Source organism: Carcharodon carcharias, chromosome 1, assembly GCF_017639515.1.
Source record: "Carcharodon carcharias isolate sCarCar2 chromosome 1, sCarCar2.pri, whole genome shotgun sequence".
NCBI lineage: Eukaryota > Metazoa > Chordata > Chondrichthyes > Lamniformes > Lamnidae > Carcharodon > Carcharodon carcharias.
The window spans coordinates 138,272,961-138,288,515 of record NC_054467.1 but is presented as its reverse complement, the minus strand read 5'-3'; the positions used below and the strand labels follow the sequence as shown (position 1 = coordinate 138,288,515).

At 40.2% G+C, this 15,555-nt stretch overlaps 1 protein-coding gene across 1 annotated transcript in view; it reads left to right on the top strand.

Annotated features, from left to right (window-relative positions):
* Positions 1-15,555, top strand: part of smim14 (small integral membrane protein 14) — a 57,180-nt gene that overhangs the window by 36,988 nt on the left and 4,637 nt on the right. The window contains exon 4 of the mRNA XM_041211194.1: positions 14,530-14,678. Within this exon, the coding sequence (XP_041067128.1) occupies positions 14,530-14,678 (149 nt within the window). The remainder of the gene's footprint in view (positions 1-14,529; positions 14,679-15,555) is intronic.

The following is a 15,555-nucleotide window of genomic DNA, read 5'->3' as shown; positions in this document are numbered from 1 at the left end:
TTAAATCTGCCTTTTACATATTACCAGATCCAAAATTACCTAATCCCTGGTTGGATCCATAACATATTGTTCTAGGGAACTGTCCCAAATACACTCTGAATTCTTGCTCGTGGCTACCTCAGCCAATTTGATTTTCCCAATCTACGTGAAGATTAAAGTCACCCATGATTAATATACTGCCTTTTTTACATGCCCTCATTATCTTCTGATTTATCTCTGTCCTACAGTATAGCTGCTGCTAGGGGGCCTATAGACTTCTCGCACCGGTGTCTTCTTCCTCTTGTTATTTCTTACCTCCACCCATATGGATTTTACATCTTCTGATCCATGATTATTTCTTGCTATTGTGCTTATTCCATCTCGTAATAACAAAGCTACCCCACCACCCTTTCCTTCCTGCCTGTTGTTTCGAAAAGTCAATATGCCACTGAATATTTAGTTCCCAACTTTGATCTCCTTGTAACCATGTCTCCGTAATGGCTATAAAATCATACCCATTAACCCCTATTTGTGCCATTAATTATTTTGTTCCAAATACTACGCACATTTAAGTAAAGAGCCATTAATTTTGCCTTTTTACCGTTTTTTTCCCCCTCCTTTTGACCCTGTTTGCTGCTGTTTTTTTAATGTGTGTACACTCTGTCCCTTCCTGTCACACTCTGGCCAGAATTTTTCCGTCGGCGAGTTGAGGGGGGGGGAGGAACCCCCGACATCATCCCGCCCCATTTAAATATTCAGGAAGGCGGGGGGACAGCGCGATCAGCTGTCCGCCCGCCGACCTGTCAATGGCCAATTGAGGCCATTGACAGGAAAATTAAGCCAATTAAAGGCCCTGCCCGTCCAACCTTAAGGCTGGTAGGCAGGCCAGGAGCCCCAGCCAGCTTCTGAAAAAACATGAGGGAGACATGTTAATAATTTTTTTTATTTTTCTATTTTTTAAGTTTATAAAACTTTCAGCGCTCTCCCTGAGACAGCACTTGGACAATTGGGGAATCCCTCCCTCCCCCTGCACAGGAAACGCATAGGGCTTCCCATCGGGTGGCCCGACCACTCAAAATTGCGGCAGGGCCCGTTTCGGTGGCGGCAATCAGCTGCCCGCCCACCGCCAAGCCGGTGGAGCCCACCTGCCCATCAAGGATATCATTACCTAAATGACTGCCCTGCAATGCTGCCATTTCCTTTTGCTTTGTAAGCACATCCCCTCTACAGCCCTCGTTATTTGATTCACCAGGACAGTGGTCCCAGCACAGTTCAAGTGATACCCGCCCCACTGGAACAGCTCCATTCTATCCCAGTAATGGTGCCCGTGCCCCATGAACTGAAACCCATTCCTCCCACACCAATCTTTCAGCCATGCATTTAACTCCTTGACTTTATTTACCCTATGCCAGTTAGCCCGTGGCTCAGGTAGCAATCCTGAGATTATTACCTTGGAGGTTCTGTTTTTTGGAGTGTCCTCCTCACTTCATGACCATAAGTTAACTCAAAAAGGACTGAACCCTGTTTACTCATTAAGGGCATCCCTAATAGCAAATAACAAGAATGGAATCCCTCAATCACAGTCATGTAAATAGTCTTGACTATATGTGCTAGTCAGAGTTTAAAGTCTGATGCCACCTTTCTAAAGCAGCTTGTGATTCAGTGAGATAGGCTGATGGCCTAAATTGCTTTATTCCTAAACAAAAACAAAAATAAAAATACCTGGAAAAACTCAGCAGGTCTGACAGCGTTTGCGGAGAGGAACACAGTTAACGTTTTGAGTCCGTATGACTCTTCAACAGAACTACGGAAAAATAGAGAGGTGAAACATAAGCTGGTTTAAGGGGGGTTGGGACAAGTCGAGCTGGATAGAGGGCCATTGATAGGTGGTGATAACCAGAAGATGTCATAGACAAAAGGACAAAGAGGTGTTGACGGTGGTGATATTAGCTAAGAAATGTGCTAATAGGTGACATTAAGGGTAGAAAGCAGGACGAGCAAGGTACAGATAGCCCTAGTGGGGGTGGGGTGGGGGGAAGGGATCGAAATAGGCTAAAAGGTAGAGATAAAACAATGGATGGAAATTTATTTAAAAATAATGGAAATAGGTGAGAAAAGAAAAATCTATATAAATTATTGGAAAAAAGGGGGATCGGAAAGGAGGTGGAGATGGAGGAGAGAGTTCATGATCTAAAATTGTTGAACTCAATAATCAGTCCGGAAGGCTTTATTCCTAGGCTGTTCGATAGCTCTTTTAACAGCTGTGACATGCAAGTCGATCCCTGATCTGACTGAATTTCTTTTGGTAATTCATATTTGTAAAGAATTTGGTTAACTCCTCTACAATCACCTTTGCTGTAATGTTCCTCAAAGGTATTGCTTCTGGAAATCTGGTGGACACATCTGTCATTGCCAGTAAGTACTGATTCCCACTTTTAGACTTGGAGGTGGTGGTGGGGGGTGGTCCTATGCAATCAATTAGGACCCTGTTAAAAGGTTCCTCAAATGCTGGAATTGGAATTAAAGGTGCAGGCTCAATTATTGCCTGAGGTTTTCCTATCACCTGACGTGTGACATGTTTGACAGAATTTGACTACATCTTTATGTAGTCCAAGCCATTAGAAATATTTTTGTATTTTAGCTTGAGTTTTTCTAATTCCCAAATGTCCAGCCATTGGAATTTCATTTGCCACGCTCAAAATTTCATTCAGTTACCCAGATGATATCGATACTTGGTTCACTACTGCCCACTTTTCAGCTGCCAAAACATGAGGCGGTCTCCATTTTCTCATTAACACATTGTTCTTAATGTAATAACATTCTGGAATGTATTCTGCTTCTGTTTCAGAATAAGTTATCTGGTATAATTGCTTCAAGTTTGGACCCTTCTGCAACTCCACTAGCTTCAATGAACTAAACACCTCAACCTCACCCTCTTTAATCTTCTCTTTTAAAAAGTTGATCCAACCAACTGAATTTCAGTGTTCTCCCCCCGAATTTTTCCTCTTCATGTTTAAAACTGTGCGTATGTGGCCTTATCACCACACAATCTGGACAAAATGCAGGATGGTCTTTCTGTGAAACCTCTGATTGTGTTTCAACAGGCTGCTCTACTACCGTGCAGGTGTACAGCTGAGTTATTTAAAAATCCCAGAGGGAAACTTTAAACAACTGTCATAACCTATCGTTTTAAGTGTTATGTTTGAGATGCAACTCTAAATTCAGGAATCAGACCGCTAGTTCTTGAGGTTTTACATTAAAGAAAACATTATATTAATTTACACAGGTTAAAATATATGACTACAAATTACTACAATCATAACTTTTAACAAATTCCCAGAATAATCTCCATTAAGGCAACAGCTACCCATGGACTTAACCAAACACCAGGTAAAGCATTTTCACCTTATGAATTCAAAATGAGGTTCCATTTCTGTCGAAGGGTCATGAGGACTCGAAACGTCAACTCTTTTCTTCTCCGCTGATGCTGCCAGACCTGCTGAGTTTTTCCAGGTAATTCTGTTTTTGTTTTCCTTTCACTTTTGTTCCATGCAGACATGGGTAGGCTTGCAGGCTTTGATCTTACATTGCCTCTACCCTGCACACACAACACTGCTGAAGTTATATCTAGCACAACCCATTGAATGTAAATTCTCATTGTATCACCAGCCTCTTCTAACAATAAAACCCCTTTCATAGTACCAATTTTATTAGTAATATAAACATATTGCTTGGTATCTGCTAAGTAGGTGTCAGTTTTCACCCCACTTCTTGAATACTCTATTCAAAAAATGCAAATGCACTCTACCTCTCTTACATATCAAAACTATTACATATCAAAGCATCCAGACTAGCTGGCTTTAATCCATTTAAGACACACCCACAGGCTAAACCTCTATTTTAAAAGAAAAATATTTTCCAATAATATTATAAAAATTAATAGCCTCATGACAAATAGGCATAGTCAATATCTGTGATCCAGATGTATCATTCCCTAAAATAAGCTGAACACCTGCAATGGGTAATTTCTCTACTACCTCTACAATTGCGCCTCCTGTTGTCAAATCACCTTTTAAATTTACCTTACACAATGAAAAAGGTTTGACTCCGCCATGAATTCCCCTAATTAATACTTACACCTTCTAGATGACACATTGCACTATCCCATTACATTAAGGACTGGCTAGCCCCAGTATCCCTTAAAATTTTGACATCCCTTCCTGCTCTTCCCTGTACACAGGGATATACTTTCCCTTTGCATATAAATTCTTTAAACACCTCTGCAACCTGCCCTTCAAAACTCCCTTGGGTAAGTTGTGAACACATTCCCACTTCTCTAGCTACCTTTGATTCTTCTTGCTCCATCTGTATAAAAAACACTTTTTTTTTGCCTCTGGATCTCAGAGCCCACAGTACTCTTACTTCCAGAACTTTTATGAATTCCTACCAACAACTTGATCTCATTTTTCCAGCCTTATTACAATGGTAACATATCAGCTTCCTTCATTCAGGTCTACTTTCCACCTTTCCATTTTTACTAGACTGGCATCCTTCACCTTGATCCTTATTACTAGTGTGCGCATGTGTATGCGTGATTTAATTAAGCTGGTTAATAGAATCAGGCTGCAAACACAAAAAGGTTAAAGGTGTCAAGTTTGAGGTACAAGTGGACAGGTTAGATCTAACATTTGTATTTTTAGATAAGTTGGAAGGTTGTTGAATTTCAAGGGAAAGTCAGAGGTGCAAAGGAAAATGATTGCATCTTGCAGGAGTCCATAGGTAAATAGTCGTGGGGATTTTATATTGTTATTGAACAAACAGCAGCTTCCCTGATCTTTTTTGCTTTGTCTTTCATCTAAATTTGTCCTGCTGTTTACTGGAATGCTATTTCTAAATTCTTCCATAATAATTTCTCTTACATTTTCAAAAATCTTATCTAATTTAATGCCTTGAATCATTGATCGCAGATAATTTCTTTTTCTCTTGCAAACTCCACAAATGTCTGATGGGGTCTTTTCCTCAAAGTTCTGAACTTCAACTGATGAGCTTCAGGGACAAGTTCATAAGCATTTAATATTGCATTCTTTACTATCTCGTAATCTGCAGACTGTTCCTCCCATAAAATGCTGACAGGAATATATGAAATTCTGACAGGGATGGACAGACTGGATGCAGGGATGATATTTCCTCTGGCTGGGGGTCTAAAACAAGGGGACCCAACCTCAGGATATGGGGTAGACCATTTAGGACTGAGATGAGGAGAAACTTCTTCACTCCAAGGGTGGTGAACTTATGGAATTCTCTACCACAGAAGGCTGTGGAGGCCAAGTCACTGAATATATTTAAGAAGGGAATAGATAGATTTCTGGACTCTAAAAGCATCAAGGGGTATGGGGAGAGTGCAGGAGTACAGCGTTGAGATACAGCCATGATCATAATGAATGGCGGAGTAGGCTTGAAGGGCCAATGACCTACTCCTGCTCCTACTTTTTTATGTTTCTATGATAAACTTTCATACGCATTCATTGCTGTACCTGACAAAACACTTCGTAACATGAAAGTCCAAGCACTTCTTGGTCAATTCAATTTCATAGCTATCTTTTCAAATATCTTTCAACTCCTATCCTCTCTCAATCTAGGCACTAACTGAAGATTTCTAGTTAAATCTAATTCCTCCAAGGAATCAAAGTCACTGCCTAAATCACTATCTCTCTCTTTTCTTTCTTTATTTTAAGTTTCACTTTAGACAATTCGTATTGTTTGGCTTCTTTCTATCTCTGAAGTTCTCTATCTATCTCCCTTTCTCTTTCCTCAGTTGCTAACTTCTCACTATCTCAAGTTGACATTCAAGCTTTTGCATTTCTATTCCTTGTAATCATTTTTCCATTTTCATTTTTCCATTTCCTGCTCCTCTTTCCCGTTGAAACTTTTTTTATTTCTTTTTTCCTTTAATCTGCCCTTCTCTTTTCCCTTCTCTTTTCTTTCTAACTTCATATTTTTCATCTCTTTCTTTCCCCTTCCAATTAAAATCTTTTCAGTTCCATTTCTTGTTCAAGCTTCTTCTTTTGCAACTGAAGTTTTACTACCTCCAGCTGTGACACACTAGTTGCAGGTATCCCTTCGGATAAGTACTTTAACTATATCAGCCTAACGAAATTTCACTTTTATCTCTACCTGCACTTTACCTACTTCTTAACTGAGTTTTAGTCAGAGATTTCAAATACTCCACAGTCACATGTTCCACTCCCAGAAAAGTCATGGCAATTGCCAAAGCCATTTTGCAGTCCAGTCACTTTAAAACCTCTCAACAAAACTCCCAAGTCCATTGTTCATCTCATACTTATATCCCTTGGATTCACAAACTCCAACCAATCAAGGAATTTTAATAATCCTGCAAAGCAATACATTTGTTATGATGATGTTAATTGCTACACAAACCAAATCCTAGAGTGAAACTTGGCTTATGGGCCATACACTTTTTTTTGTATTCTGTAAACAAAAAGAAGATGTACTGATCTCGGCAGCAAGAACACCAGTAACACTTCTGGGATTTTAAAAATTAAAAGTAAAAACTTTATTAACGAGAATAAAAGAAAACTTAAGCACACAGGGTTACAGTTACACATTTAAACTGAGTCTTATAAACATTCCCCCAAAACCACACTCTACTTGGTCAGACCCACAAGTTAAACACCTTCCAGGCAACACTCCCTTATAGATGTTTAACTATAAAAGTCCAGTTGTATTACCAAGGCAATCTGTTTTAATAGAAGCATACCACATGACCTGTAACTCTCATCCACTCTGTTGTTGAAATCCAAACTTCAAAACAAAACTACTTGTTGCAGCCCAAGACTTTGCTGGCTTGATTTAATGGCTGATTTAAAAGGCATCTTCTCCCAGCCCAGAACTGCCGGCTCCAGCAGCTGCCAGCTCAGCTCCAGCTCATCAACTACAGCTCACAGCTGCAGTAACTCTAAAATATCTTTTTTTTTGCCTTTCATCTCAGATTCCATTGTTCTCGCACCTCTTTGAAACTCAAATTCTTCCAAATATAAAATCTTTCATGCCTCTGTTTCGTCTTTGCGTTCAGGTCAATAAAATATAATATCACCACTTCTATTTACCTATGGAACTCCTGCAAGATGCAAACATGTTTCTTGCTACCTCTGACTTCCCTTTGATATTCAAAGAAGCTCTCAACCTATCTAAAAATGAAAATGTTAGATCTAACCTATTTACTTGTACCTCAAACCTAACACTTATCCTTTTCATGTTTTAAACCCACCCGGACAACCTGTCTCCTATTAATCTCTAACAAAAATAAAATTGGCTGGAAAAACTCAGCAGGTCTGACAGCATCTGCAGGGAGGAATACAGTTAACATTTCGAGTCTGAAATACTCTTCATCAGAATTGAGGAAATATAGAAATGAGATGAAATATAAGCTGGTTGAGGGGAGTGGGACAGGTAGAGCTGGATAGAGGGCCAGTGATAGGTGGAGGCAAAGAAGAGATTGCCAAAGATGTCATAGACAAAAGGACAAAGGGGTGTTGACGGTGGTGATATTAGCTAAGGAATGTGCTAATGGAGACATTAAGGATAGAACGCAGGACGAGCAACTGACAGCCCTAGTGGGGGTGGAGTGGGGGGGAAGAAGGGATGGAAATAGGCTAAAAGGTGGAGATGAAAGAATGGACAGAAATAGGTGGAAAAGAAAAATATATTTTAAAAATTATAAATTATTGGAAAAGGGGGGATCAGGAAGTGGGTGGGGATGGAGGAGAGAGTTCACAATCTAAAGTTGTTGAGCTCCAGGTTAAGTCCGGCAGGCTGTAAAGTGCCTAGTCAGAAGATAAGGTGCTGTTCCTCCAGTTTGCGTTGAGCTTCACTGGAACATTGCAGCAGACCAAGGATGGACATGTGGGCATGAGAGCAGGGTGGAATGTTGAAATGGCAAGCGACAGGGAGGTCTGGGTCATGCTTGCAGACAAACCGAGTGGTCACCCAGTCTGCGTCTGGGATCTCCAATGTAGAGGAGACTACATTGGGAGCAGCGAATGCAGTAGACTAAATTGAGGGAAGTGCCAGTGAAGTGCTGCTTCACTTGAAACCTCTGCCCAGCTTAATTAAATCTCACACACACACACACAGCCGCCTTCACACAATAACACAATATTCCCCAAAAATATTTTTAAAAGAACATCCATTTCTCATGTTTTGCAGCACCACATTCCCTCAGAGTCGCTTACTACATTCGCTCACTCCTGCACCTCTCGCGAGACCTTAACACCCATATTACCGCAAGATTATCCAGGAACTTTTTGATTGGATAAAAATGCTGAACTCGCTTTACATCTTAGTTAACCAGCACATTTGATGAACCGGCATCTCCCATTCCTGGAGCACACCAGATAAGAGATTTTACTGTATTTTGGAATTTTAAATCAACGTAATATTGTCCCTTTCCCACTGCTAGTCTATTAGATGTAAATGCAAAAATAAGCTATCTTTTTACTGACCATGCCTTTTAATTTGTAACTTAATGGTATAAAGAGAGCACTATTACTGTTTGGTAGGTCTTCCAATTACTTTTACTTGTGTGCAAAGCAAAAGCCAGTTTCCCTAGGAGACCCACATTTATGAATTGAAACTTGCAATTACTGTGTTGTGAACGGGATAGTGGGCTGCAGCAGTTATAATGATTCTTTTCCACGTGATTGTGCACTGGAAATTACTTGCGATGCTCATCACTTTTCAATGCTCAGGTTAAACTAACAGTCAAATTCTCAACAAGTGAGGTAATTGTATTGCAGCAACTTGCATTTATATAGCAACCTTAGCGGAGTAAAATGTCCCAAGGCACTTCACAAGAATGTGTTAAAACAAAATGCCAAAAGCTTGGTCAAAGAGGTAAGTTTTAAGGAGCATCTTAAAGGAGGAGAGAGAGAAAGAGAAGCAGGAGGTTTAGGAAGGCAATTCCTCCCTCAGAACACAAAGCCAGAAACTTTCAAGACAATTGTTAAATTATACTTTATCAGCGGGCAGGGAATTAATTAATGCAGACCTGGGAGAGCAGTTGTATTTCTGTTTGTTCCTTGAAGTCTATCAAACAGGTTTACCCCAACAATTGGGTCATTATTATACTGACCATTAGTGCTCAAGTAGCTAAGCAGTGAACAGTAGTTTCTTGATTCTAAAACAAAAACAGAATTACCTGGAAAAACTCAGCAAGTCTGGCAGCATTGGCGGAGAAGAAAATAGTTGACGTTTCGAGTCCTCATGACCCTTCAACAGAACTAGGTGAATCCAAGAATTGCTGAGTTTTTCCAGGTAATTCTGTTTTTGTTTTGGATTTCCAGCATCCGCAGTTTTTTGTTTTTATTTCTTGATTCTGTTGGCTCATTTGTTTTTGACACTTGAAGACAACAAAACCCATTGTTAATGTCTGTTACTTGTCTGCAGGTTTGTTATGAATATTTTGCATTTCAAAAGCATGACTCAATTAGCTTAGCTTCTGGTCATGCAGCGATATCATCCTGCCTACCACCTCATGAAATGAATGGTTATATTTCCTTTCCCCAAACCATTGCAAAACTGAGACAGTTTTCCATTTCCTACGTCAACTATCCAGTCAGAATTCTGTAACATTAAAAACCTTCTTTGATGCTGGAATTACATTCCAGGAGTTCATCTTAACACACATTTTCTCCATTCAAAGCAAAATAGAAACCGGATATGCACTGTTACGGAATTTCATGGGTTTTTTCACATTTTGGTATTTATGTACATTTGGTTCATTTGTAAATGATTGTTTTGAAATTGTTGCAGTTGTAATGATTTATACCAGCACCAATTCTGTAGCTGTGCCAGCAATTTTAGGTGCTATGCAGAGTAGGCAACACGATATGAAATGCAATTTCTTGAACAGTGTAATGCTTTTGCATGCAAATCTGGTCATTAAAATAATTTAAGGAGTGAGCCTGTAATAACACAACATGCTTACTGACATGATACTAAGAGGTTAACTTGGTTCTTGCCTGTTGTAAAGAAGATAATTCTTGGAAGAATCATGGACTGCATTCTTGACTCATATAAGGAGGTCTAAGGACAGTTAATTTTTGTAAAGCAGATTTGAAAGATCTTGAGATGACATGGTGCGTCACTGTGTAGATTATGCTGAAGACACAAAGTTAGGAGTGCTGTGGTCACGTATTAGCTGTGTGTCAGTAGTAGCAATCTTGCCATTGAGTCAGGTTGTGGATTCAAGCTCGATCCCAGATCATGAGCATAAGATCTAGGCTAATGCATTAGCACAGTGCTGAGAGGGCGCTGCACCTTTTGAAAGTGCTCTCTTTTAAATGAGATGTTAGACCAAGGCAAAAACAGAATTACCTGGAAAAACTCAGCAGGTCTGGCAGCATTGGCAGAGAAGAAAAGAGTTGACGTTTCGAGTCCTCATGACCCTTCAGCAGACCAAGGCCCAGTCAGCCCTTGGGTAGATGGAGAAGATCCTGTGGCACCATTTTGAAGAACAATGGAATTCGCCTGGTGGCATGGCCAATATTTATCCCTCAACAAAGATCACTGAAACAGATTATCTGGTCATTCTCACATTCCTGTTTTTGGGACCTTACTGCATGCATATTGGTTGCTGTGTTTCCCTATGTTAGTAACTATACTTCAAAACTAGTTCGTTCATTTTTCTTTTTCTTTTTGTCTCCCTTTTTCTTTCTCTCTAGGTTATTTCACCTTTTTATCTTTCTATAGTTTGTGGGATCTTGTTTACATATTGGCTCCCAAATTTCCCTACAAAATTTCAAAAGACCTTCCATTGGCTGTGAAGCACAATGTGACATCCTGAGGATGTGAAAGAGGCTACATAAATGCAAGCTTATTCTTTTAAAATGTGCTATGTTACTAATAATAGTTCAAGTGTTGTGTTGCAAATTTTGAATGTGGTTCACGATGTTTTGCATAATATCAGGTAGTGTTTTTGTTTTGCCATGAGTTGCTAATCAAGCTACTTCCCGGAAGTCTAGAAATTGATGTCCACATTCAGTATAATGCCAGCAGCAATTGTGGGGTAAGTTGAGCTAGGGTTGCTGGTTGGCACGATATCATTTGAGCTGTATTATTTGTACCCGCCCATTGTAACTACAAGCTCAGGCACAGCAACTTGGCACTGCCAGAGAAGCACTGTCTCTGAAGGCTTGGATTTAATGAAAAAGTAATTGCAGAGGTGTGCCATTTGCTTCTGGAGGACCTACAGGCAACTTCAAACCCCAGAATGGGATTACTGCTCGCTGTCCAAATAACCCTCAGTTTTATGCCATCATCTCCTTTTTGGGCTAGCACTCGGTCACTTGTAATGATAGAACTCATAGAACCATAGAAAAATTATGGTGCATAAAGAGGCCATCCAGCCCATCGTGTCTGTGTCAGCCAAAAAGAGAAAGAAGAAACTAGCCGCTCATTTTAATCCCACTTTCCAGCACCAGGTCTGTAGCCTTGCAGGTTACAGCTCTTCAGATGCAGATCCAACTACCTTTTTTAAATGATTTGAGCGTTTCAGCCTCAACCACAAACTTAGGCAGTGAATTCCAGACACCTACCACCCTCTGGGTGAAAAAGGTTTTCCTCATGTACCCTTTAATCCTTCTACCAATCATCTTAAATCTATGCCCCGTGGAATTGAGGGGGAACAAGTCTTTCCTGTCTACCCTATCTAGGCCCCACGTAATTTTATACACCTCAGTTAGGTCACCCCTTGGCCTCCTCTGTTCTAGCCTTTCCAAGCTCACTTCATAGCTGCAATTTTCAAGCCCTGGCAGCATTCTTGTAAATCTCCTCTGCACTCTCTCCAGAGCAATTATTCCTGCAACTGAACTGTACACAAAATTCCAGCTGTGGCCTAACGAGCATTATATACACTTCCATAATTATATCCCTGCTTTTATGTTCAATACCATGCCCAACAAAGGAAAGTTTTCTTGACCACCTTGTCCACCTGTCCTGCCACCTTCAAGGACTTGTGGACATGCACTCCAAGGTTTCTCACTTCCTCACCCGCTCTCAATAACTTCCAGTTTATTGAGTATTCCCTTGCTTTGTTTGCCCTCCCTAAATGCATTACCTCACACTTTTCCAGATTGCATTCCATTTGCCATTTCTCCACACATCTCAACCAAAACATTGCTATCATTCTGGAATCAACAGGTATCCTCTTCACTATTAACCACACAGCTAATTTTTGTGTCATCTGCAAATTTCCCAATCATGCCTCCTGCATTTAAGTCTAGATCATTAATATATACAACATACAGCCAGGGCTCCAACATTGAGCCCTGTGGAACACCACTGGAAACAGTTTTCCATTCGCAAAAACATCCATCGACCATTAACCTTTGTTTATCACTGAGCTTATTTTGGATCCAACTTGCCACCTTCGCCGGTATCCTATCAGATCTCACTTTCCTGACCAGTCTGCCATGTGGGAACTTGTCAAATGCCTTACTGGAATCCATGTAGACAGCATCTATTGCACTACCCTCATTGATCCTCCTTGTATCTTCCTCAAATAATTCTGCTAAGTTAGTAAGACATGATCTTCCCCTAACAAAACCATGCTGACTATCCCAGATCAATCCCATTGCCTTTCTAAGTCACAGTTTATCCTGTTTCTCAGAATGGTTTCCAATAATTTTCCAACCACTGAAGTCAGACTTGCCAGCCTATAGCTTTCCGGCCGATCAGTCACACGCTTTTTAAATAATGGTAGAATGTTCGCAGTCCTCTGGGACCTCGCCTGTATCTAGTGAGGATTGGAAAATGATCCTTGGAGCATTCCTCCCTGGCTTCCTTCAACACCCTGGGATACAATCCATCTGGTCCTGATTATTTATCCACCTTCAAGGATGCCAGTCCCTCCAGTACTTCCTCTCTCACTATGCTTATTGTATCTAATATTTCACACTCCTCCTCTTTAACTAGAATGTCTGCATCATCCCTCTCCTTAGTGAAGACAGAGACAAAGTACTCATTAAGGATCCTGGCCACATTTTTTGCATCAACCCAAAAGTTACCATGCACATCTCTGATGGGCCCTAGCTTTCCCTTAGTTATTCTATTGCTCCTAATGTACTGGTAAAGCATCTTAGGATTTTCTTTGATTTTACCTGCAAATATTTTTTTGTATCCTCTCTTTGCTTTCCTAATTTCCATTTTTACTTCACACCTGTACTTTCTACAGTACTAAGTCTTTTGTGACTGTCGTAAGCTTTCTTTTTTGCTTTATCTTGGCCTGTATGCTTCTGGATAAACGGGGGGTTGTAGATTTGGCAGAACCACACATTTTCTTTGTGGGGACTGGTCCACACTGTGTCCATAGAATCTTGCCTTTGAATGCCTCCCACTGATTTGAAACAGTTTTTCCTTCTAATAGCTATATCCAGTCCACTCTTGCCAGCTCACCATTCAAGTTCGTAAAATTTGTCTTCTCTCAACTTAGAACTTTTACTCCTGTTCTTTGTCCATTTCCATAATGATGCTAAATCTAACTATATCGTGGTCACTATCTCCAAAATGGTCCCGCATTGCTGCTGCATCCACTTGCCCAGCTTCATTTCCTGAGACTAGATCTAGAATTGCTCCCCTTCTCATTGGGCTTGTTACGGCTGGCTAAAAAAGCTCTCTTAATGCAGTTGAAGTGAATTTGTGGAGTGATCACCATGCTTCTTAATCCAATGTTTCAGGTATTTAACGAAAGCTTCCTAATTACAGTTTACTTGGAAGCTTTCTTGTTCATTGGCCAGCCTGTATTGAAAGATAAACTTTTTACAGATGGAAAACCACAAATTTGAGGGGAGAACTGCATGGGTTAAAAACCATTTTTGGTACTGATATCCTCATATATCTAATCTATTGCTCCTCTTTTCCTTTGTCTAATTGTTCATTGAATAAATAGATGCGAGAGCTTGTGAAGTTGCTCCTTTTAAATAGTTTGGCATTTACTTCCATATTTTTAAACAAATTCTGTAAAATATTTGTTTTATAGGTCAGAAAACACACTAGCTTTAGGAAAAATATCCTTGAGATATTTTGCTAAATATATGTCATGTTTCACCAGATCTATATTGAATACACTAATTGTTGCTGCTCACTGTTCCTACTTGTATTATGTATACAGAACTACAAATTTCATATTTGGCATAATGGAGCTTAAAGGATAAAATAAGTAAACTTTTGCTTATGGAATGCTTTCATTCTTTTAATAAGCAACAAAGACCTGGAAACTGTCTACTCGATATCAATAGTGTTCTCCTAGAAATTCTTTATCTCCTTTAAAAACAGTAATTTTAACTTACTGGGTAAGCAACCCACAGCATTGGGTGAAATGCACCCCACCCAATATTATTACTCTTCACTGACATCAATGTACAATAATATTGAGTGTGGTGTAAAGCCAGTGTTGCACCCAATGGATGGATGAAGATAAAATTGCCCTCAGTATGTCTGGTGGTATAGTAATTTGATCTGTTCTGTCTCTAGTGCCTGGACCAAATGCTTCCAGTGATGGTGGAATAACTTTGTCTATGATTATGATGGCTTGGATTATCATTGCCCTTGTGTTATTCCTGATGAGACCTGCTAGTCTGAGAGGATATCAAACAGGTGGAAAGTCACATGGGCCACAGAATGTAAGTTGGTTCACATATACTTGCCTTTCCACTTAAATTACCTAAATTCACAGCTGCATCAGATGTATGGCATCAGCCTTTCCTGGATGTATCCAGGATGAATCTGACAGAAAAAAAATTAGCTTGCACATGTTGGATCATTGAGATATGTTGAATGAGATTCCTTTTTGAGATTGAGATTCAGATTCCTCGCATCTATTTTCAGGCATGAAGGAAGGGGTGGTAACAAACTCCTCAACTAAAATGATGGGCAAGAGGATGACATAATATCAATCCTCTTGTGTCATCAGAAGGCCTCCAAGGGGCAGTTAACCATTTGTGGAGGTGAGAAGTGCCAATTGGGAGGGAAAAATTGAGGGGTGGCAATTTTGATGCTTGGCACACTCGGAAAATTACATCTTCATTGAATTTCTGCTTCCTGGCTGCACATTCAGGCAGGTTTGAAGGAGCATTCTCACCGCTTGAGTCAGAAGGTTGTAGGATCAAGTCCCACTCCAGGATTTGAGGACAAAAACCTAGGTTGGTACTCCAGTGCAATACTGAAGGACTGCTACGCTGTCAGAGGTGCTGTATTTCTGATGACCTGTTAAATCGAGACCCCCATCTTCCCTCTCAGTTGAACGTTAAAGATCCCAAAAGAGCAGGCAAGTTACCCCCAGTGTTCTGGAGAATATTTGTCGATCAACATCACAAGAACAAATTATCTGGACGTTTGCTGTGGGATCTTGCTGTGTGCATATTGGCTGCTGTGTTTCTTACATTGTAACAGCAAGTACACTTCTAAGTATTTCATTGGCTGTGAAGGGCTTTGGGACATCCTGTGGTTGTGAAAGGTCCTATATAAATGCAAGTTTTCTCTTGTATTGCTTCTATGTCG